Below are 22,531 nucleotides of genomic sequence, written 5' to 3'. Positions count from 1 at the left end.
GCCAGAACCCCGAGAGCAAAGTGCGCGTGCGGCTCCGATTGCAGTTATAGACAAAAGGTTACGACATCTCCGTATTTACTCAAAGAAAGTCGAATCTAGGGCACTCATAGAATCTTTAATGGTTGACACAACAAATTATGATTTATGTTGTGCTGTCCTCGAAGCCTATCCGTCTACAGAACCCGTTTGATCCATCGGCAGTCGATATGCAGCAAATATTTGCCAATAGGTCGCAATAAAGCATGATTTATCAGGCAGACGGCACCGCAAGTTCAAGGATGCGCTGGCAGTCGAATAAAAAAAAAATGAAAATGGCGAAAGTTTTACCGACAACTACTCGGTTGATACCTCAGAATGACACATCACTTTTATAAGTGTGGAATGTTCTATTTTAATCAATCATTTTATACTGATGTACTTATTACAACATAAAAAAGCACGAGAAGATGATAAATTTTGCCAGGCGTTTCATTTTTAAATTTCATCCAAAATGACACATCACTTTTTGAAGTGCGAAATGTTCTATTTTCATTAATCATTTTATACTGATGGACTAATTACAACATAAAAAGCTCGGGGAGATGCCAGGCGTTTAATTTCATCCAAAATATTGATATCTAAATTGATACATCATTTCTTGAAGTACAATATGTTCTCTTCTTAATCAATCATTTTATACTGATGAAATAATCACAGCATAAAAAGCTCGGGAAGATGATAATTACTGCCAGGCGTTTAATTTCATCCAAAATAATACATCACTTCTTGAAGTACAAAATGTTCTCTTTTTAATTAATCATTTTAGACTGATGAATTAATCACAGCATAAAAAGCTCGAAGAGATGATCATTGCCAGGCGTTCAATTTTTGAATTACCCGATACGCGCGTTTGACATTTACAGCCGAGCAACAGAACGTTTACCATCGAAACTTGGCTTGAGGGATGCGTGTTTAATTCTCTTATTTGGCGCTCCGGAGTATTCATACCAGGATGACGCACAGCCTGAACAACCTAACCTGGTACACATACTATGTTCAGGTTGTGCGCCATCTTGTTACGAACATTTAGAAGTAAAAAGAGTACACAAACACACTGTATAATACATAGAATTCGGGTTTATTAATAATGTATAAAAAGAACCAGATAAATATCATACAGGAATATTCTTATTATAACTTCATCATTGTCAATAATTATTACTATGATTAATTATATTGGTAACAAGGGAATGAAAAAGCAAAAAAAAAATCCAGAAAACGAAGCATGTGGAGTGTTGTAGAGTTATCGCTCACCAAATAAATTTCACCACATTTACCTCAGTAAACAAGATGTGTCGCATGCTTCTATATTATTTAAGATAAGTCGTTTTTTTCATGAAAGAATTCCTATTTTAATTCATTTCGATCAAAGGAAAAAAGAACTTCAAATTGTTGCTCTAAAATTGCTATCTGGATTTAGGTGAATATTTTCGATGACATTATAAAACGACACAATCATTTTATACCAAATTGATGAAGTAAATGCACATTATATTATAACCTTACTAATTTTTCAGCACATAATTAAAAATTGACGAATATGGAAAATAAAATACAGAATTTTCCTAAAACTAACTGTGCCGCCATATTTAATTCACTGGTTATGCTACAGGAAGATTGTCTTATTAGAAATTTAGCTGTAGACGTTAAAATTGGCGTTTAAAAATTGACAGTGGAAAAAAAATCATTTTCTGTCATATATTGGGAATGTCGATGGTGTAATGATGGAAAATTTGGTCATAATGAGATGGTAAAAAAAATATTGTTTTGCGTAGAATAGAGTATTGGTCAATTTCGATTGTTACATTAATTGTCATTAAAATTCCCATTTAAAAACAATACCTGTTGTTGGATTCAATCTATACATAGGAATCGTTTTTTCTCAATTCTTTTTCTTGTTGGGAAAAAATCGTTAGCACACCATTAAAATTTCAGGCCTTGAATATGGGATGTCACTGCAATGATATTTAACCAATTTTTTTTTATCTTCTGCTTTTTTATCACGGATGGGAACCACTTGAATGACAGACCTATAGAACATACTACTTGGTATGATTAAATGAAGAGGAAAAATGGATTTCTATATTGTATGAATCATTATGTAAATGACCATGTTTGTCAGAACTGTTTGGAGCATTTGTTTTACCTGGCGAGGTTAGAAGCCAACATCAACTTCATGTAAAATATAATAAGCAAAAAATGATTATATTAACCCATATTTTTTAATCTAATCAAGTTTTAAAAAATTGATTTCAAGAAAAAAATGTTAAAAACGTTGATAGTAATTTTAATAATAGAAAAAAAAAATAAAATCTTGGATACATTGTAAGAAAAAATAATAATAATAGGTTTGGCCAAACTAGGTTCGACATTGGTGTATGCCTGGCATAAAACACAGCTATGGGTAAATTTTACCATTAAAAAAATTTAACCCTCTTTACAGCGTAAGACATAAATAATCAACATTTATGAGGCACACTATATGTATCCTGCTTAGGCAATAACATATATAAAAAGTGAAATTTGCTACTTTTTGACACATAGTGCTCATCAGGTAATTTGGAAAGATTATACAAAAGTACACTTTTGGAGACCTTTACACAAGCACAAAGACTATCATCTTCAAAATACCAAAATAGTATAGATATAAATTTTACTGGAAACTCACTCCAACTACTTTTACAATGGGTTATAAATGTAGCTTCAGTATAAAACATATCAATTTTTATATATATATATACCCTTATTACCAAATGTAAATTATCCAATTGATGGTTTTCATATATACCGTATGTTTTTCTTAACAGTAGTGATATGTATATTTCATTTATTTTAAAAATTGTCAATATGTCTGATTTTTATCCAATAATGATATACTATCCAGTGTGAAATAATACAACAGTCATTAATTTCAATTATCGCTGAACATTTACTATTCAGTCAATTTTCATCCCTAAAAGTTATTACAGAATAATATACCAAAACCAGTACATATTCTTAATGCAGAGTGTTGAAAAACTTACAGAAATTCATCCTCAAGCAAAAATAAGTTGGAGATGACATGTAATAATAAAGCAATTGACGTTTTTGGGGGAGTAATTATGAGGTCATAATAAAATTTCTCGAGTAATCATATCATGAAATACATTGCTTCAGAATTATAGATAAGACGGTGAAAAGTGTTTAGATATTAGATATTAGGTTTAGATAAGAATAGATATCAAAGGCAGCAAGGCAGTCCTTTATTCTATAAGAACAAATTCATGAAAAGGGGAAAAAAAGATGAAAAAAAAAAACAACATCCTTTAAATCTTGATTACTTTTAGAGCTCTAACAAATGAAAAAAAAAAAATATAGAATAAAAACACACAAATTGCACTGAAAATTCAGCTGTAATGTCATGTCAATATTATCAAATATTTAATGGAAACAGAAACTTGCTAAAGACGAAACTCTTTTCTTACAGTCCAGAATATTTCGTTTGTATTTTGTTGAAAATTCGTCTCCTCACAGAATGTGAAGCAATGATTATCACGATGCATCCTTTCGATTGGGTTTTTTTGGTGGTATGGGATATTTACCAAGCGGTGTCCCTGGGTTTGATTCTTGACGTTTAATGGGGAGAGGTGGCGGCGGCTGAAATGTAAAAAATCGAGTAATAACTACCGGTAATAAGTAATCGCATATAGGATTTACATATTTATCCACGGGGAGAGAAAAGCAATAAGACGGCTTAATCATATGGCGAAGGTGACCGTACATTTGAACCCACATACATTTGAACCCATGTGTATATCCACGGGTTCAATCTATATGCGGGTGCTAAAACCCATGGGTTAGGGTTAGTGTGGGTTCAACTATCCGAAAAACAAAAAAAAATCCATAGGTGCAATAGCATACAGGTGCAATTGCCATGGGTTCAAATGTACGTGGGTTCAAATGTAATGGAACCTATGGCGAACTACACGGCCTCTCGTCCAGTTACCATTTCATGTCAGGTATGGGATTAGTTAGCCAGTTATCTGTTTTCAGATCCATGGGACTTGATGATAACCGTAACCGGACAGCGGTTTCGTAAACCGCCTCCAGCAATCCTCTCGCACATAATTAACCCCTGCATGGGATTCGAACCTGTGAACACATGGAGGGTAATCAGAGGTTCGGTGGCGAGCGTATTTCTAACTCTTAGCATGATGCGCCACACCGCTGGTCCTGCATTACTAATTTGCTTAGACCAGTGTTTCCTAATCGAGGAGGGATTTTATCGTTTTCAGGGAGAAAATATTATTTTGTAATCAATTTAATTTCAATAAATACTGTTTACTCATTTAAAATTATTGTTATGCATATTTATAGACACAATATCTGCAATCAAAATTGCACAAATAACGCAAATAGAGTTTTTATTCATTGTGAAGAAAAGAGATTTAATATTACCTAAGGAAGGAATTTCTTGAAAACCGTTAGGCGATAAGAATACATCCAAAATTAGTTATAAATCAACAAGGTCAATAAATTATAATTACATTCAAACATACGACGTGTAAATAAAAAGTTTTCACTTCAACAATAAAACAAGAAATTGGAGTGAAATATTAATATTTCTTTCAATATCAAATATACAGCAAGGTTAAAGTTAACACAGACAAATAATAAGTACTGGTAACTCCTTTAGTTCTGAGCATTACTATTATTTTAAAGAAGCATTTTTGAAATTCAAAAGTAGGAGTACAATGAAGTATTTAATTTTTTTCCGTCCTTCCGGAAACTTTTCCGCATAGTTTGAAGGTAAGCAGTTCCCTACATGAAAAACTTCATTGGTGTTCAAAACCCCCCAATCATAAAATTTTAGATTTATGTCTCAAATCAAACATTTATCTAACTCTAACATGTTTGCTTAGGAATAATCAAACTGATGTCTTTATTCCACTTAATAGCAGAACAAATAAATTGACATGATTCTGCTGAAGTTAATAAATAACTGGTTTGCTCTGGACAAATCAAGCAGAAAACCTCAAAATGGTGACAGCATGTACTGGAAGCATGTCCGCAGGTTTACAAAGTAAACAGTGGCTCTGATATCGCACCATGAAGGGATTGACATCAATTGGGTATTAATAACTAATGATGTGAGTGCTTCATGGTAGTATATCAGGTATTAAAAAGTGAAATGATGACCCCAATAAGAGTTTAAGTTATTATTCAACATTGCTAGTAGGAATATATTTATCCCAGTAGAGAGGAAAATCGATAGGACTACTTAATCATATGCCAAACTATGGCCTCTCGTCCGTTTACCAATCCATGTCGGGTATGGGAATAGTAAACCAGTTATTTGTTTCAGATGCATGCACTTTTTTACAATGTCTACTATCTCCAAAATGAATCAAATTTTAGGATTTTTACATTTATCCCATGGTAGAGGTAACTGTGGCCTATCATCCAGTTACCAGTCCATGTTTTGTGTCAAAATAATTCACCCGTTGTTTGTTTCAGATGCATATTCAATATTTCAAATTCTTGATTTTAGGAATATTTTAAAATAGTTTTGAAAAATTACTGTTTTGAGCAATTATAGGCTTACAGTGTGACTAATTTTTGAAAATTGTAAAACATAGAATTATTGCAACTGTTAATCTTTACATTTCCAAAAAGAAATCTTTGAATAAATAGAGACTTCTACGATGTTTTTCGTGTTAAAAATATTATTTTTTATTATTATTATTCGAAAATGTAGAATCTTCGATTTTGCAATTACATCTTACACAATTACGTAAATGTGCTGTCAAAATTACACATTAAATGACAAATTTGGGCATACAATTATATTGTCTGGTAGGTACAGTAAAAGAGTGAGACATTACAGCTAATTGAGTTAAACAAATGACACTTTTTTAGGGGAAAAAGTTCTAAAATTTCAGATGAGCGTAATCCATTATAATATCAGTAAAATAAGCACAACTAGTCTTTGACTCTTTTTGAAATGTATCCCCGGCCCATATCTGATTGCGTTCAAGTAATTAAACGAGCGATTGTCAGATCAGGAACAGATTAATTTTGAATGTTGCATACATCTGCATTTTGTTGTGTACATTGCATCATATGATTGCATAATCAATGGTGTGTTGTCGTGTCAATTGTATTTCGACATATTATATGAGCAAACAAACAGGAACATATGATTTGCTCAGCACTATTAGTAATATCGTGCAAGTCTTGGATATTGAACTTTGTAATTAAGAGAATTGCTGACTGAATTATAGCACGATTCAACTGTACTGCACGTAAGTAACATGCTATCGTATGATGATCAGGATGCAAGACATTCTACTTACACGAGCATCTTACATCTAAATGCTTGTTGTGCACGAAAATAGTTTTGCTAACTTAGTTGCTATTTTCTCGTTGGGGTCATGAATAAAAATACTATTCTTCGCAAGTTATGGCCCAACCGGTTTTCAGTTTTGAGTACACAAAAAAGGAAAAAGTCGCAAGAAGGCTATTACAGATCCCTCTGGCACATATTCATATGACATATTTACCCTTTGTAGGACATACGGTATAATTTCTTTTACATTTGACAGGAATTACGCTCACATTGTGACGGCAATATCCAGGATAGCAGGGAGTCGTAGTCGTATTTTCCGGAATCTGGAATCAGACTTCCCTGGAATTGCAGACTTCTAATAGTGATATAATGAGTCAAAACTTCCATTAAAAGGAGGCTTGCGTACCACAGTTTTAGTCATATTGATCATTGAAAACATTGATTTCGCATTAAAATTTCAACAAAACAAAAAAAAAATCCAGTATAATCATCGTACCTTATTTCGTAATCTGCTCGGTGAAATATTATTAGGAGTAGATTTAACATGTTTCTGCATCACGTCGTTGTCTTCTGGAAGGTTTCCGTAATCACCCGTTTGTTTTGTTGGTAACGGAGGAGCAAAACGAGATACAGGTGATGTCAGAGATGAGTTTGAGGATGCAAGACTTGTTTCTGATGCTATTGTGGAAATTAAACAATTATTTATTAATTACAATTTTTAATTTTTGATAAAATGCAAAGTGATTGGGTAATTTAGAAAACATTTAGAAACACATAGTTTGAATGTTCATGATAAATAAACCAATACCAACTTACCATGATGTGGAGGTCTTGGTGTCAGAGGACCAGTGACACCAACTTGACTTTTAGGTCTTCTTGGTCGCTGTGCAGTAATCTGAATAGAAAATGAGAAGATAAGAAATCCTGTGAAGCATTGGCACCTAGCTACATGGACATTGTATGTTAAATACCTCAGGCGCACACCCCATGTCCACAAACTCGACTAGAGTAACCCATGCCACCATTTCACCCAGAGTGCGATAGATTTAGTACTCATAGTTTTCAAAAAACGTTCAGAGATTGAATTATATTTCTAACATTGTATTAATATAATGAATTAGTATTTTTCCAGATATAAATTTTGGGATCTCCATTGGCACAATGACAATTTTCAGATATTTTTGAAAATATCAGTAACCAATCTTGACAAATGAATTGTTAACGAGTGGAAATACTATATCAGTATAACTTAAAAATAGAAGAAATTTGAAAAAATAGAAAAAACAAACTTTAAGGGACTTTCATCTTCAAGTAGAGTACTGAAGATTAGATTTTGATAGGTTGATTTGTAGTGAAAAAAGTAAGTTTCTCACAAAATACTAACAACAACAAATTTAGCATCACTGCCCCCTAATAGTCCATCAGGCAGTGGTTTGAACACCATATTTACCTCTTCTCGCAATTCTACTGGTTGTGGTGGTTCATGTTTTAGTCCATTCTTAGTTTCATGATCCAACGATGTTGACGATCCTCCAAAATTGCTCAACCAATCAGATTTGCTCTTTCGATTATCTTTGGTAGGCGTGGCAGCTCCAGGCTTCTTTTTGGCTGGTATTTCAGGAGGTGGGGCTCTAAAATCAAGGCCAATTAGAAGTGTTTTTAGAAAAACGCACTTATATTGAAGTACATTGCTTCAGTTTTATTTGTACACTATTTTATAGCTGATAGTTGATACTACAGCATAATAGTACGTAAAACAAACAATGATCCCAGAACGAGGTATAGAACAAAACCTTTTTTAAATTATTAATAATGGACTGGCTTGATTTACATAAAACATACTTCTTGACATAGTTGGACTTGTAACAGAAACATTTTCTGTATCATACTATGAGATACCAGTGAAATTTAGATGTCCTTTTGAGCATAATTTCAAGGACATCCAAAAAATTTCTGCATTTTAAACTTGACATAAAATGATAAAGTCTTTTTAAATTAACGCTGATAGAGAAGTATTGCTAGATATAACCAAAGAACACACAAAGTATAAACAAAGAGTGAATCTACTCACGTTGAATTAGATGGTGACTCTTCAGATATATCACTGGTATATGAATTAATAGACATGATAGATCCTGGTCTGGCCAATGATAATGTTCTTGGCTGTGGTGCGACTTTCTGAACAGGACGTGTTACAGACTGGAATGGCGGCTGCGAAATACAATGAATGTAATTGTTAATAACTATTTTTTGCATTTACCGATTTATTTAACGAATTGTCAAAATTGTTTATTTTCGATCACCATGGTGCGGTCGTATTGTGTTTTTGAACCAATTATATTTTTTGGGGTGTAGAAAATTTGAAAAAACTGGAAAAAAATAAGTAGAACAGAAAAAATTTATGTCAGACTCTGAATCGAAATAAATTCTGAAATCGAATCCCAAATCCCAGACAACCTGATTTTGACCAAAAAAAAAAATTGACATATATGAAACTTTATTAAATGTGTGTTGAAAATGCTAAGTGAAATGGATACTTTTTTAATTTCTGTCCAAAGTTTTGAGTTGGGTAATCACCATTTGGAATCTGAAATTGCTGAATTATATTTAAATATGGTGAAAAATTTCTCACAGTATAAAGTATATCACACTGGCTACTGGTATAAATAAAATGATTCAGTTAGAGAATATTTCTCCAATTTCAATAAAAACGTGCCGAAAACCAAAACATCCCATTATTAAAAATTACAATTAGCTAACTAGTCAAACATCATGCTACTTACCTTTTTACCATACTCTTTTTCAACTTTATCTCTCAAATCATTGAAACAATTTTCCATGTTTTTATGAAAAGGCTGAAGTGCTACTGGTGCTAATTCACCATGCAAACGTATTCCTTCTGCCAAGATTGGAACCTGCGGAATCATAAAATATTAGCTATAGCATTCTACTGTAACAACAAGAGAGCAATGCTCAAATATACGAACGCAAAACTGAAATGACAAAGAGTGTTTACATGAATTGAAATAAAACAGCAAAATTTCGGTGAGATTCCTTGTTTACCTGTAATGCAATCAAATCTTTCAACCTTGCAATTCTTACTGAATCATCTGGATTTTTTTTGTTGTATTCGCTGTTGAAAAAAGCCTAAAACACAATTTCATATATATGACATTTGTTATTTAGTGGACAATGGACATCGAGCAAAGTTCAATGTAAAACTAATTCAAGATAATTTACTGTGAATGTAGCAATCTATAAATAACGAAGCAATGTTCAAATATATGTACCGTGTATAAATGTCTCGGTACTCCAGTGTGTGTACCAGGTTAGGGTTAGGCCATGATTTTATTCAGATTTTCCTTATTTTAGTTCTATTACGAGTTCGGGACAGTTAGCACAAAGTAGATGTATCTATCCCCTGTCCATAGGTTTCAGTCTCTTTACACAACTTGATGTAAAGCAGGCGAACAAAATTAGTTATCTCCAAATTGGTATACACACTACTGGAGCGCCAAAATTTCAGTCAAATGCTTAAAGAATTATATAAGAAAAGTTGAAGTTTAGGCGAAATACCTGCAAAATTATAAAAAAATTTGTACCTTTTCATAATTAGAAAATCCTCCCATAACTTTGGCATCAACTGTTCCATTTAGTTTCATAGAAAGAGGATTGATTGGAGATTCAGGTTCGTTAACGTATTGTAGAACAATTTGTTTGATATCGGCATTTGCATTTTCCATCGTCTCAATTGCGTTTTGTAGTGGACTGACCTCTTGCTATAGAAGAGATGATAACGGATAATCTTTCACAGTTAAAACTTGAATGAAAAATATGTATGCAATTATATATTACAATTACAGCCTTACATTCGTTTTGAGTACATCAATTGGCGCTCCGTAAATATTCATACCAAGATGACGCACAACCTGGACAACCCTAACCTACAACACATGCTATGTTCATATATTCAAAAAATTCATCTAACTGATTATCCTCCCTGAGTAGGTTCGAATCCCTTGAGTGACAACTATGTGTAGGACTCATAAGAGAATTGCTGGAAAATTTTGCCCACCCAAACTGGCGGGCCATGTAAGTATGACATGAAGAGTTACATTTTATGAACAATGTTTACAGTCTTACAAAAGCAACAGTGGAAAACAATAAACCTCGTGCCAAAACTAAATTTAACCGCAATCTCAACAAATTCCTTGAAACATCAAAATTTGGTTTTAGTTGGGTTGCATCAGGCGGGCCAGATTGATTTACTCAGAGGGCCGAATTTGGCCCGTGAGCCGTACTTTGCTCATGTCTGTTCTTGGGCCTTGGCTGAATTGAATGAACAACATATTATGCTCACAATACACTTCAACCTATCAGGACAACGTTTTCAGGTTCCAATGCAATAGATAACTAATATATACAGGTGCAGAGAAACAATTTCCGGTGCTCCAGGAGTATGCACACCAAGATGTCGCACAACCTGAATCCTAACCAGTACACACACATACTGTGTTCAGGTTGTGCGCCATCTTGGTGCGCATATTTCTGGAGGTCCCAATTTCCAAATGCAAAAACGATTTTGATATTAAAATCTAGTTTACTAGTACTCACCCTGTCAGTATGTTTAATTTCAAACCATCTTAGAATTCCGGGCAGTTTATAACTTGTTACATATGTTGTTCTTTCAATCCACATGCTCTGAAATAAAAAAAAAAAAGTAATTGGTGAACAGTGTTTTATGACACTATATTGTGCTAGTATTTGAGTCAAAATCCTAGTTCTTAATTTCTCTAATTGGACGAATTATTAACATAATTAGACTTACCGCAAACTCGTTGTCTTTATCTTTTGGTCCTTTTCTAAAAGGTTTGTTGTAGATAAATTTTTGTACTTCATTTGCTTTGTAATAATTGATGATTTTGGTATTGATCGACTTTCCTTTGAAATACGCTGGTTCTTCCATAATGGCTGACACAGTGAATATCTGGATGACTGAGATTTCGTGTCAGAATCGATAAGAAGAAATAAACTTATGTCTGTATTGTATACTATTACTAATAAAATCAGAACAGCAATGCTCAAATAGATGGGCACAAAGGTCAAAGGTCATGTAAATGTTCTCACATTTCATAAACTGTGTTCCCATGCTTCAAAATTTTTGGAAATATCGGAACACAGGAGTAGCAATTATCAAATTTTAATGATAAAAACGAAGTCGAAATTCTTAAGCTTTATATAAAAGTCATAAGTTGTTTTTTGGATCAGTCTTCCGCATTAGCTACTAGCTGTATCGAGTATCAAACGATGGTTTAATTACGATGCAGTGACACACCAAATATGTTGTCCGCTCTTGAGTTTGGGTTAAGATGTATTTTCAGATTTGGGCCATATTTTTGATTATTATAAATTCAAAAAACAGGAGCCATAATAAAATTCCCCTTTCTGAAAACTTGCTTTAACTCTCAAGTCTGAAATAGCAATTTTAATTTTTAATGAAAGGATACACATTCCATCACTATTCAGTATATCTTCAGTAGGTGGTGATGTTGTTGTCATCTTCTGAGCATTAGGGCAGGACATCATTATTCTTGATGAAAATTCAGATAAACGTTCGTATTCTTTACCACGATAGATGAAAGTACGATTCTATAAAATAGATTAAAATTGTTTCGAACACAAACTCAGAAATGAAAAAGATTGTTCAGAAAGCAGTTCTTGCAAATACAATTTGGAAAACAGTTAAAAGTTAGACGTTAGTGAACTCCACGAAACTGGAGTTAGGAAGGAGATAGGAAAAAAAAACCTTTGGCCGTAGAATGTTTCGTGTTGCAGGGCCCTGAATCGAGAGTAAATTACCCCTCAGGGGTGAATAAATTCAAGATAGTGCATGATCAACTGTGACAGTTGATCATATTAGTAGATTGCAAAATTGTAGAAATTGTAACACCCTCTATTGTACAAAAGGTGGTATTATGTTACTACAGAAAGAATTACTAGCCTAGCACCACTTTATCTATTTCACTTAAAAAGACAGTTGAGGAGGTAAATTTTACTTTTGAACTTTATATAAGATAAAGATAGTTATCCCTGATTGGAAATAAACACAAATATATACATTTTTAGGACCTCCAGAAATATGCGCACCAAGATGGCACACAACCTGAACATAGTATGTGTGTACCGGTCAGGATTCAGGTTGTGCGACATCTTGGTGAGCATACTTCTGGAGCACCCATTTTTAATATACTCCAAGAAATTGTACCCAAATCACCAACTTACCCTTTGGAAAGCAGGAAATCCCTTTCCATAATATCCAACGAAGAAATATTCTGGTTCTGGTCTCAGTTTAGTTGTGATGTTTTCATACAAATTCGCTTGTAATTTCTAGAACGGAAAAATAGTAGTCAGCCTAATGTAACCATGCAAACTAACATTTGAAAGACAATAACATGGTAACTTTTTATGCACTTGTATCTATATTATGAAAGTTACAAAGAGTAAGATAAAGATTTAACTTTAACATAAGCAAGACACTAAGCAGAACACTTTTGTTTGATTAACTAACTTTACCGAACTCGCCTGATTATCTGATAAAATTCATTGATTAGTTAGTGCTGTAATTATGTGATGCAAATATCAGAGAGTGCCGGTACCTATTTCCATTCTAAAATCCAATCAAAGATTATGATTTATGACAACTTCAACAAATACCAGAGAGAAATGAACAAAACCAACTTTCTTCATACTTAATGGTCAGGAGAAAATCCATTCTGATTCAAATTTCATGAATTTATAAAATAAATTAACAAACATACCAGTAGCTTGGCAAGTTCAGTATACTGGAATGTCTCTTGTTCATATTGATGTTCCAGTTCTTTACACAACTTAATGCCTTCTTCCCAAATTTTACCGTTTTCAAATAATTTGATTGTTTCGTAATATAAAGTTTCCTTCAATTCCCTGTGAGTTCTAGCACTAGATCTTGTCACTTCCTCTACAGACAGCATTTCATCAGACCACTGTAGAAGATAACAAAAATATGTTCAGATCAAATTAATTTGTGCGAAGACCTAGAGGTTAAACATTGGAGTCGGCATGGCAGGGAACATTCCTGATGATATTGGAGCAAATGGAGATTGAGCGGAGCAGCGGCATCTTACATATCGTTAGATCGTACTGCCTGTATAAGGCCTGGTACGGAGCAAAATGGGTGAATAACCGTTGAGTAAAAAATTACCATCAAACTTTGAGTTCTGAATAAGCCTATAAAACAATGATCTCAAAACTTACGTTGAGTTGTTTTGCATGCAATAGAAGACAATAAGCAGCTTCTGTATAATTATCACATTCCTGATGCAGGTCGTGCAATTTATATAAATATCTGATGTACATCTCTGATCTGTTGATTTCTTTGTAAAAATTCTAAAACGAATAAAAAAATAAAATTAGTAATGGTCCAATTCTTAGTCATTGTAACTATTGCATAACAGACAGTAGAATATTGATTTAGATAATAGTTTTCGATTTCAACTTTGCAACGCTTGATGAAAGATGCTATTGCTTTAAAATATAATCGAAAGTCAATAAATTGACTCATGCAACTATCAAGAAAGGTTGAATGATTTCAAAACAGCTCCTCAGCCTTCGTTAGAAGGGGGGGAAATTGCAGTATTTTGCCGCTGAAATTCCTATACAGATAAATCACCATAACTTACCAGAAGATTGACAGTACAGCTCATTCTATTATCTCTATTCTCTTCTCTGATGATGCTTCGATAATCAAGTAATCTCATCAACAATAATCGAACAAGTTTCACAAATTCGGTTCCTGATTGTTTCAAATACTGATGCTTGAGGCACCATTCAGTCATGCTGAGGAAAGTATAATATACTTCAGAATATAATATGTCTCAAGGTAAAATACAAGAAAAATTAGTGTGATGTCTTAATTATGTTCTATTCAGATTCCCTGAAATTACGATCCTTCCAAGCTATAGCACCTCTGCTAAGGAGAGCAAAAAGCCGTCAAGGGAGCATAATCATATGGTTACCCATGGCCCCTGGTCTGGTTACCATTCAATGTAGAGTATGGAAATGATTAACTCTTTACTTGTTTCAGAGACATGGTCTTGATGGCGGAGGAAGTCATAACTGACCAGCGGTTGGTTACGTGGTCCACCCTACAACAAGTCTACAATCATCTTGCACATAATAATCCCCGATGGAATTTGAACTTGTCAAACTGCACAAAGTAATCGGAGGTGATTCAATGAATAGTAACTTTAAAAGGAGAGTTTCACCATGATATTTCTGCTCTGCTTAGATACACCCAGATTATGAAAATTATTCTGGAGAATATGTTCAGTATTTCAACAAAACAATACTTACATTTTATAAAACAATTCAGTATATTCTTCATCTCCATGACCTGATTCGATATATTCATCCAGTTTTGTGATCATTGCACTTTCAAACTAAAAATAAATGAAAATTTGATTATATTTAAAATTCTTTTTTAAAAATAACACATTGTATTAAAATTGCCTTACTGCTATGAGACAAGAGCTCTCTGTATTAAATGAATCCGAAGATAATCCGGATTTAAAAAAAATTAACTCTGACATAATTCTAAAATAAAGATAACAAAACATACAAGCCTTCTTTAATTGTCAATTGGGGATGCCTTGAGAATGCTTTGGTTATCAGCATGAAAAGCCTAAAACTCTGCATAAAATTCTGAAATTATAATAATTGTCTCAAACAAAATCTACTCTTCTTTTTTATAAATAAAATAGACTAACCTTTTTGAAAGATCCACGGCTGTGCAGTTCACATTGCATGATATCGAAGAAAATAGGGATTGTAGCTTTTCTCAGTTCTTTCTCAGGTACCAACGTCATTTTTAATATTGGTCCCACCATATCAGGAATGAATTTGTTTTTATGTTGACCTGAAAATGCACAGTTAAAGATGAGAGCTTTTGTTTGAAGTGTTCCACAGAAAATATATCTGAATGAAATGGAAGGGCACAGAATCTGAACTCGAAATCAATTATCTACGATGCCACTTGCCAGCATGGTTAGTCGTAGCGCGTCAACTACTACGTCCCCTAGGCCAGTAGTTCTCGAACGATGGGCACCGTACACAATTTTTTGAGGGGCGTGAAGCTACTTAGAAATAAAAATATTTGATATTAACATTTCTCTATTTTTTTTTTGTTCATTTTCAATGTGATTTTTAAATCAAACCAACTTTCACTATACTATCTGTTATTTGTAGCTTGTTAGCTAGTTATTTTTGAAGTGGGCCTCAAAAACTAGCGGCTTAGAAAGTTTGCGAACCACTGCTTTAGGATTTCGAAATATAATAATATTCGCAAATAAAAAAAACATGAATCAACTGTCTAATTCAACTTACCAAGATTAAACCAAGCAGCTCGAATTTCAAATCCCATTTCATATCTGAGATTTCCATACCTTCAAAATAACAAAAAATAAAATAATATTAAAAAGTGCTGTCAGATAGCCTACGCATGATCGCCTCACAGACAAGTTTGCGTACCAGCTATTCTGTTGATAATCCATCTGTGACAAGCATGTGGTTCACTTTTTTAGTTGGACTAGGCATTTCGAATCGATTGGTAATTTATTCTAATAGGTTCAGATGAAAATTTTGAATCTCCGCCATCTTGTTTTTTATTTGGGCGCTAAAGGTTGGAGTGAATTCCTCATTTTTTTTTATCGAAACCATATTTTTACAATGCAATTATGAAATACTCATGACTCTTTCTTTATAGTGAGTCCTTGACAAAACATGTTTCTTATTTTTTGTTAACACTCAGCGAACTGTCTGAATTGTGGATTCCATCTTTCCAGTAAATTTTGTGCCTGAAGGACTCATCACAATAAAATAGTCATATACGACTACATGTTTTTCAAGTATTCAAGATTCGAAAAAATATTCAATTCGATTCTGAGATCATCAGGTATTCGAAATTGCCCAGCCCTACTTTCTAGCCTCAGACTCAGTATATCAAATATTGCAATCTCAGTGGCTGAAATGTTACGTTTCATTTTGAAAAATCGACCTAAATTTACACTTTGTAAATTACACAAACAATACATTTTAATGAGCTACACCATACATCTCATAATGCATACAAAATTTTGCCTAAAAATGGTTGCATCGAGCACTGTTCTGAGTTCCTAACTAAATAAATCAATTCTGGTTAGCTCCGAGCACTGCCAGCTTATATAGAAAAGCATTTGGCGAGAAATGCAGCAACAAAAGCATATCTATGATTCCTACATAATATAATATTATCACTTATTTATTACTTGGTCCAGATAAAACCAGTTACCATACAATATTATTGAAAAAAAGCTATCAGCTGGCTTCATGCGATACAGATATACATATTTGGTGATATGCAGTAACATTATTATATCCCTCAGAATAATTAAAATTGTTTGAAAATAGCTGGAATATAGTCATGCACACTACAAAGATTACAGTTAACAAATAAACCTACTTTTTATTAATGCTGTCTCTCTTGTTCTGACTGAATGTTTCCATATGAAGTGATTCTTGGGTGAGGAAGGCAACTCCTAGGTTGAAAAAATTTTCCCAAACCTGTCAGAAAGATAAGATATGAAACATTGTTACAACATGTAATGAAGGTGTTCTCAAAACTCCATGAAGATTTCTAGAGGTTTGTGAAATACCAGCATTGCAGGTTATTAGAAGTTTCAGGCCTTATGCCAATTAACAAATTCACAATGCAATGATGAATTGAAGTTTTTTTCAAAGATTGACTCTAAAATTGCTTGTCTGGAGTCTTGTTCAACATCAATGCTAAATTTCAATTATTGGACGAATAGTAGAATAGTTAAAGCTAACATGATGAACAAGGGAGCAATGCTCAAATATATGGACACGAAAGACAAATGTCCGAAAAGTAAAATAAAAATTTTAGTGATATAGTTTAACACTTCATGTTTTTCCCTTTTTGTGTTCTAGATACGTGAATGTTATCACAGTTTGGGCATGTGTATATTCATATACTATATTCAATTATACTGAAAATCTTAATCATATGTATTGGTACCGGTATCGGGCACTTGCGGGCGTCCCCTTACCCAACCCGCAAAATATCTTTCCAATTCAAATTTTGGCCCCAGGTCAATCAACTTTGGGAACCACTGGTCTACAGAAATTGAAAATCTGATTTTGACTGGATTGTTATATTACTTTTTGAGAAAGGTGATTTTTCACAACAACAACAACATAGAGCAACATAAAAAGACAAATAACAACAACAATCAGTCAGTAATTTATTTTTTCAGCAAACAGAAAAAAAACACTTCATGCAAATAAATATAATAAAGGAATTTAAATACGGCATTTCAGGGCGAAAGGAATCGCGAGAAACCAAAACTGGTTAACGAGCAGCGACACCCGTGAATTAGTCTAACAAAAATATAAACAGAAGAGAGAAAGAAGTCAAACATTATATCATGAGGAAAAAAAGACAGCAAAAGTCAAACCAAATACGTACAACACTAGACTCCGAGCACCGTCAGTAATGTAACCATGGAAACAACATTTCAAAGATATGGCCGCACAGAGTACGGTGCCGGTAACCAAGGCGAATAATTAAGCACAACAATCCATATGGACACTTAGTTATATAAAATAGCTTGTTTAGCATAAGTTTAAAATGTACAAATAAAAAGATCCAATTTGAAAAAAATACTCCAAAAATATGATTGGTCGCTTAGCTTACTGCAAGAAGTGAAATAATTGTAATGCAGTATAAAAACGGTACATACCACGTATTGAAAATTGTTCTCATCCAAAAATTTGTTGGTGAGAGTTTTTCCAAAGAATTTGATAGCTCGCATGAATACACTGCAATATGAAAGTATAATAATAATAATAACAGGAAACAATAAGGTTATATTCGATATAAATCTGAACAGGAAAAATTCATCTGGATAGAATATCTTGCTCGTTCTAAGAAAAGCACATGTTAGACAATAAAGACATACAAACAGGTGTAATATACTGCATTTGTCAGATAGTTTTGATTATTTATTTTAAATTTTTCAGCATTTGGTTCTTATTCCCTCTCATATGGAATATTTTCAATACGAAGAATATTTCAACAAGAATATTTTCATGTTTGGCAAATATCAGACTCTGGATTGTTAACAAACAACAATTCTCGTATTGATCAGCACAGTTTACATGTTGGATAACCCTATATATATATATATAAATCTAAAAAAGGAGATGCAAATTCAATCGTATTTCTATAAATGTTTAATCCCCTATTTGACTCCTGTATTTGTTTCTGCATTAAAAGATTCAAAAATACTAAATCATTGGTTCTCAACGTATTTTCTTTAGCGGCCCATTGTTGTTTGACAAATATGGTGGCCCATCAACTGCCTCATGCAATGGAAAACAACAGGGAAAACAAAAAAAATAATTATCTTTCCAAAGATAGACACTTCCATCATAATAATTAAAATGGGAATTATCACTCAGTAGCAAACACAGCACCATCATTCATTGCTGCTACAATCAAAGTTCGACTAATTTGTCAATGAGGGTAGCATTAATTGGGTTTGTGGCCAACCTGAAAATGTTTCTGTGACCCAGAAGTGGGTCTTGGTCCACTGGTTTAAATATGATGTACCAGACTAATCGGTTAACCAATCAGAACTAGAACTAAAAAAGTAATCTGAAATAACTCACGAATTCTGCAGACAGATCATTGTCACCCATTCTGGTCTGTATACATTGTTGTTGATGAGTTCTTGGAATAACGTGAAGATTTCCATCAAAAAGTCCTGAAAATGTAGGAGCAGGACTGTTTGGCATATTCGTATTGATATTTAGAGTTGACACATTTGAAACTCGCCAGACTCAAAGTGTCGAAGCTTGGAATTCCTTGGAGTTATTTCAAACTTATAATGGTGAATGGTGATAATGAAATTCCAAATTTCTGACAAAAACTCAAGACTTTAAGTTAACTAGTTATTCTCAACAAACAAAAAAAGAAAGCATGCACACACAAAAGCTCTTTTTTTAACAAAATTTCGATTCTCAAAATTCAGAATTGGAGTCAAAATTTCACTCAACCTGATTTTTTCTCAACTAGAGTCTGAGACAAAATCATTTACAAAACCGCTTTGAGTGTGTAAATTTCTCTGTCTTCGGACTCTCAATAAAAGAGACAAAAATTCCAATCCAATTTCGCAATCATTGTATTTGTCATAAAAAAAACTCACCATGAGATCAATAGTACTTGGAAACGATGCAATATATTGATGATAATGGTTTTCTTCCATTTGTCTCAGCAACGAGATCAGACAAGCAACAAAATTTGCCTGGAATATAGAATAGGAAACTATTTAATAAACATTGTTATCAGGGATGGCAAAAACATATTATTTACTATTCAGGATACATTCTGAAATAATATTGGATAAATAATATGAAATATCGGATATATTCTGAATTTGCTCTTATTCTTTCGAAAAAATGATTGAAAATCCATAGAAATTGAATTTAGTAATGCAGAATTGTTGAGATATTCATTGTTTAAATGATTTACCCTTTTCTTTCCATATTTTATCACAGGCTGTTAAAAATCTGTCGATAAAGTATCTTTCCATATAACATTTGGAAGAATTTTTGTCTAGCAATACAAAAATGTTTATTTTTCTTTTATTTTGCTAATTGCAACTAACTGTCTGTCTTAAAAGGAAAATAAACACCGTTATCAGGCTTACAATATGGGGTGAATCTCTTATCTTTATAATAGTTTGGATCAAAGTTCGCAACAAAGCATTCATCACTTCTTTTATATCGTCTCGTGTCGATCCCTGTGAAAAATTAAAAATTTGACTACAATAATTAGGATTTCAGTATAAAGAGTTTATGTATGATACTGCTTTCGTGACTTAGCTCAAAGCATGTTATCAATGACGGAAATGAAAACTTACTCATTGAGAGTAAAGTTATGAGCATGGCTGTGTGGTCAAAGTAGGAGTCATGTTTATATTTTTAGACGTTCTGGGGCCGAAGATTGTGCAATTTCGAATTTTTCAGAGCTGGGATTGAGAATTTCAATGTTCAGAAGTGTTAATTGAACACAATATGTCAACTAAGCATTCCCAACATACAAATGAAGAACGCTTATATACGCCATGTTTTTGTTATCAAAATTTTCTTCTGATAAAAAGAATTTTACTATAACTTTTTGTCAACCGTTAAACGGCTCTAATTTTTAAATAGGATGTAAATTCTACTCGACTGCACAGCTCCGGTTATAAAGGGGAAAAAATAATGCCGAAATGTACCAAGCAACCCCCTGGTATCGAATACCAAAGTTGTTTGAAATTGTGAATCTGCGTTAGCAGTAAATTTGTCATACCACATCTTTGGATCTGAGAAGTGATAATATATCAGAAAGCAATTTCACGCATGATTCTAGTTCATCTTGCTTTTGCATCAAATCTCTTAAATCACGAGTCATCATTTTCAAAAGAATAAGTCGACATTCTGTAACAGAGATAAAAGTATAATTATTGTTGAAAATAACCATTTAAAGTGCACAGCAATAGTTGGAGTGCAATAATAAGGATACATAAACAATAATATAAAACCAAGTCATCGTCCTGTTTTTTCTAAAAAAACAAAGAAAAAATTGACATAACTCAGACATACCTTGGACTTTGAATAGACTGCTGTGGACAATATCCAACATACATTGTATTTTTTGTTTTGTCAATCTATCCATCGGAACATTCTTTATGAATTCTTGAAGCAGAGAGCTGATAAACAAAAAAATCGGTTAAGAAAAAGAACGCAACAATTTTTTGCTAAAATATATAAAATATTCCACCTTGTTCCAAATTTTTTGATAGGCTAAATTTTGAGGGCCATGTAAGTGTAACATAGAAAGTTACACCTGACCAACAAGCGCACAAAGCAAAAGAAAGAGGTGTGAAAAGCACGCCTTGGAATTGAGAGAGAACGTAAAGTTTCAAAACTATGATTGAAGTCCGTGACAAACTAAAATACGAGAATATCAGTCTGAGACCTAAGACTTATCAATCGAAAGTTAAGGGATCCCCCAAAACAGCGCTCTTACTCCATAGTGACACCTTGTGTCTCATCACTAATTAATTGATAACTCGCTAGTTTTACGACATAATTCATCCAAAATCAATAGACTTCTGGTCCGACATATGATGAATGCACATGCAAAATCTGGAGCAGATTCAATCTTGCTTTTGTGAGATATCGCGTGCGTCTAACAGACAGACATACAGACAAATACCTATCAACATACTTACCGAATAAAATCGATAAGTAACAACTTACACAGACTACATTCATAATCTAACAAGTCTATTGCAGGGCCAGCTTGAATCACCCAATGGGTCATAGCTTGCCCATGTCAGGACTGAACTCTTGACAAAGATATTTGCATCCATAATTTTAAATCAAATTTTCCAATGTCCAAAAAAATTCTTGAGTATTCTAAATCTGTAAACCTAGCTCAACCTAATAAAATGCAACCATTTTGTTCTTTTCAACAGTTCAATAGCCTCAACCAAAACCATTCAACCAATTGGTAATACGGCTATATAATACAATATTTTTATGGGTTGTCTGGTTGAGACTGTCGAATGTCGAGGAATAATTACTCTTCAAAACTGCTGTAAGGTGATATAAAGATTTAACAATTTCACGGTTTCTTATGGCAAACTGTTTTATTTTGCCCTGTGGCCAAAGAAGATAATAAGTGCATCATTTTGTAATCAACAAATTTGTCTCATTTGAAAATAAACAAATAGATAGATATACAATTTTATCTTCTTCTTTCCTATACAATATTTTCACACATATTCCACTCCGAATAAGGCTCCGTGAAAGCAGTCTATATCGTAGAAAGACAACCTGAATCTTCTAAGTTGAGCACCGCCTTTGGAATTTAATACACTCTGGTAGAGATGGTGGAGATTTGAAAATTGAATAATCATGATTCAAATATAATTAAATTCAAATCAAATCGATAAATGATTTAGCTAGAACGTCTCTAGTTATGAACATCATTAATTCGTTGGGTTTGATATAATTTCA

General features: G+C 33.2%; 1 protein-coding gene across 1 annotated transcript in view; it reads right to left on the bottom strand.

Moving 5' to 3' along the window:
• Positions 1 to 1,098: 1,098 nt before the first annotated feature.
• The window catches only part of LOC120339858 (dedicator of cytokinesis protein 1-like), a 41,451-nt gene continuing 20,018 nt past the window's right edge, over positions 1,099 to 22,531 (bottom strand). The window contains exons 23-47 of the mRNA XM_078116435.1: positions 21,110 to 21,216; positions 20,817 to 20,944; positions 20,173 to 20,265; positions 19,669 to 19,767; positions 19,133 to 19,227; positions 18,202 to 18,280; positions 16,902 to 17,002; positions 15,788 to 15,846; positions 15,172 to 15,320; positions 14,759 to 14,844; positions 14,086 to 14,242; positions 13,661 to 13,792; positions 13,186 to 13,389; positions 12,650 to 12,754; positions 11,875 to 12,016; positions 11,196 to 11,362; positions 10,982 to 11,068; positions 9,970 to 10,146; positions 9,431 to 9,514; positions 9,151 to 9,282; positions 8,439 to 8,578; positions 7,818 to 7,998; positions 7,184 to 7,262; positions 6,864 to 7,045; positions 1,099 to 3,675 (exon numbers count right to left, since the gene is read on the bottom strand). Of these exons, the coding sequence (XP_077972561.1) occupies positions 3,571 to 3,675; positions 6,864 to 7,045; positions 7,184 to 7,262; positions 7,818 to 7,998; positions 8,439 to 8,578; positions 9,151 to 9,282; positions 9,431 to 9,514; positions 9,970 to 10,146; positions 10,982 to 11,068; positions 11,196 to 11,362; positions 11,875 to 12,016; positions 12,650 to 12,754; positions 13,186 to 13,389; positions 13,661 to 13,792; positions 14,086 to 14,242; positions 14,759 to 14,844; positions 15,172 to 15,320; positions 15,788 to 15,846; positions 16,902 to 17,002; positions 18,202 to 18,280; positions 19,133 to 19,227; positions 19,669 to 19,767; positions 20,173 to 20,265; positions 20,817 to 20,944; positions 21,110 to 21,216 (3,070 nt within the window). The 3' untranslated portion in view covers positions 1,099 to 3,570. The remainder of the gene's footprint in view (positions 3,676 to 6,863; positions 7,046 to 7,183; positions 7,263 to 7,817; positions 7,999 to 8,438; positions 8,579 to 9,150; positions 9,283 to 9,430; positions 9,515 to 9,969; positions 10,147 to 10,981; positions 11,069 to 11,195; positions 11,363 to 11,874; positions 12,017 to 12,649; positions 12,755 to 13,185; positions 13,390 to 13,660; positions 13,793 to 14,085; positions 14,243 to 14,758; positions 14,845 to 15,171; positions 15,321 to 15,787; positions 15,847 to 16,901; positions 17,003 to 18,201; positions 18,281 to 19,132; positions 19,228 to 19,668; positions 19,768 to 20,172; positions 20,266 to 20,816; positions 20,945 to 21,109; positions 21,217 to 22,531) is intronic.

Source organism: Styela clava, chromosome 9, assembly GCF_964204865.1.
Source record: "Styela clava chromosome 9, kaStyClav1.hap1.2, whole genome shotgun sequence".
Lineage (NCBI taxonomy): Eukaryota > Metazoa > Chordata > Ascidiacea > Stolidobranchia > Styelidae > Styela > Styela clava.
The sequence above is the reverse complement of the archived record's forward strand: the minus strand, read 5'-3'. Positions and strand labels throughout refer to the sequence as shown.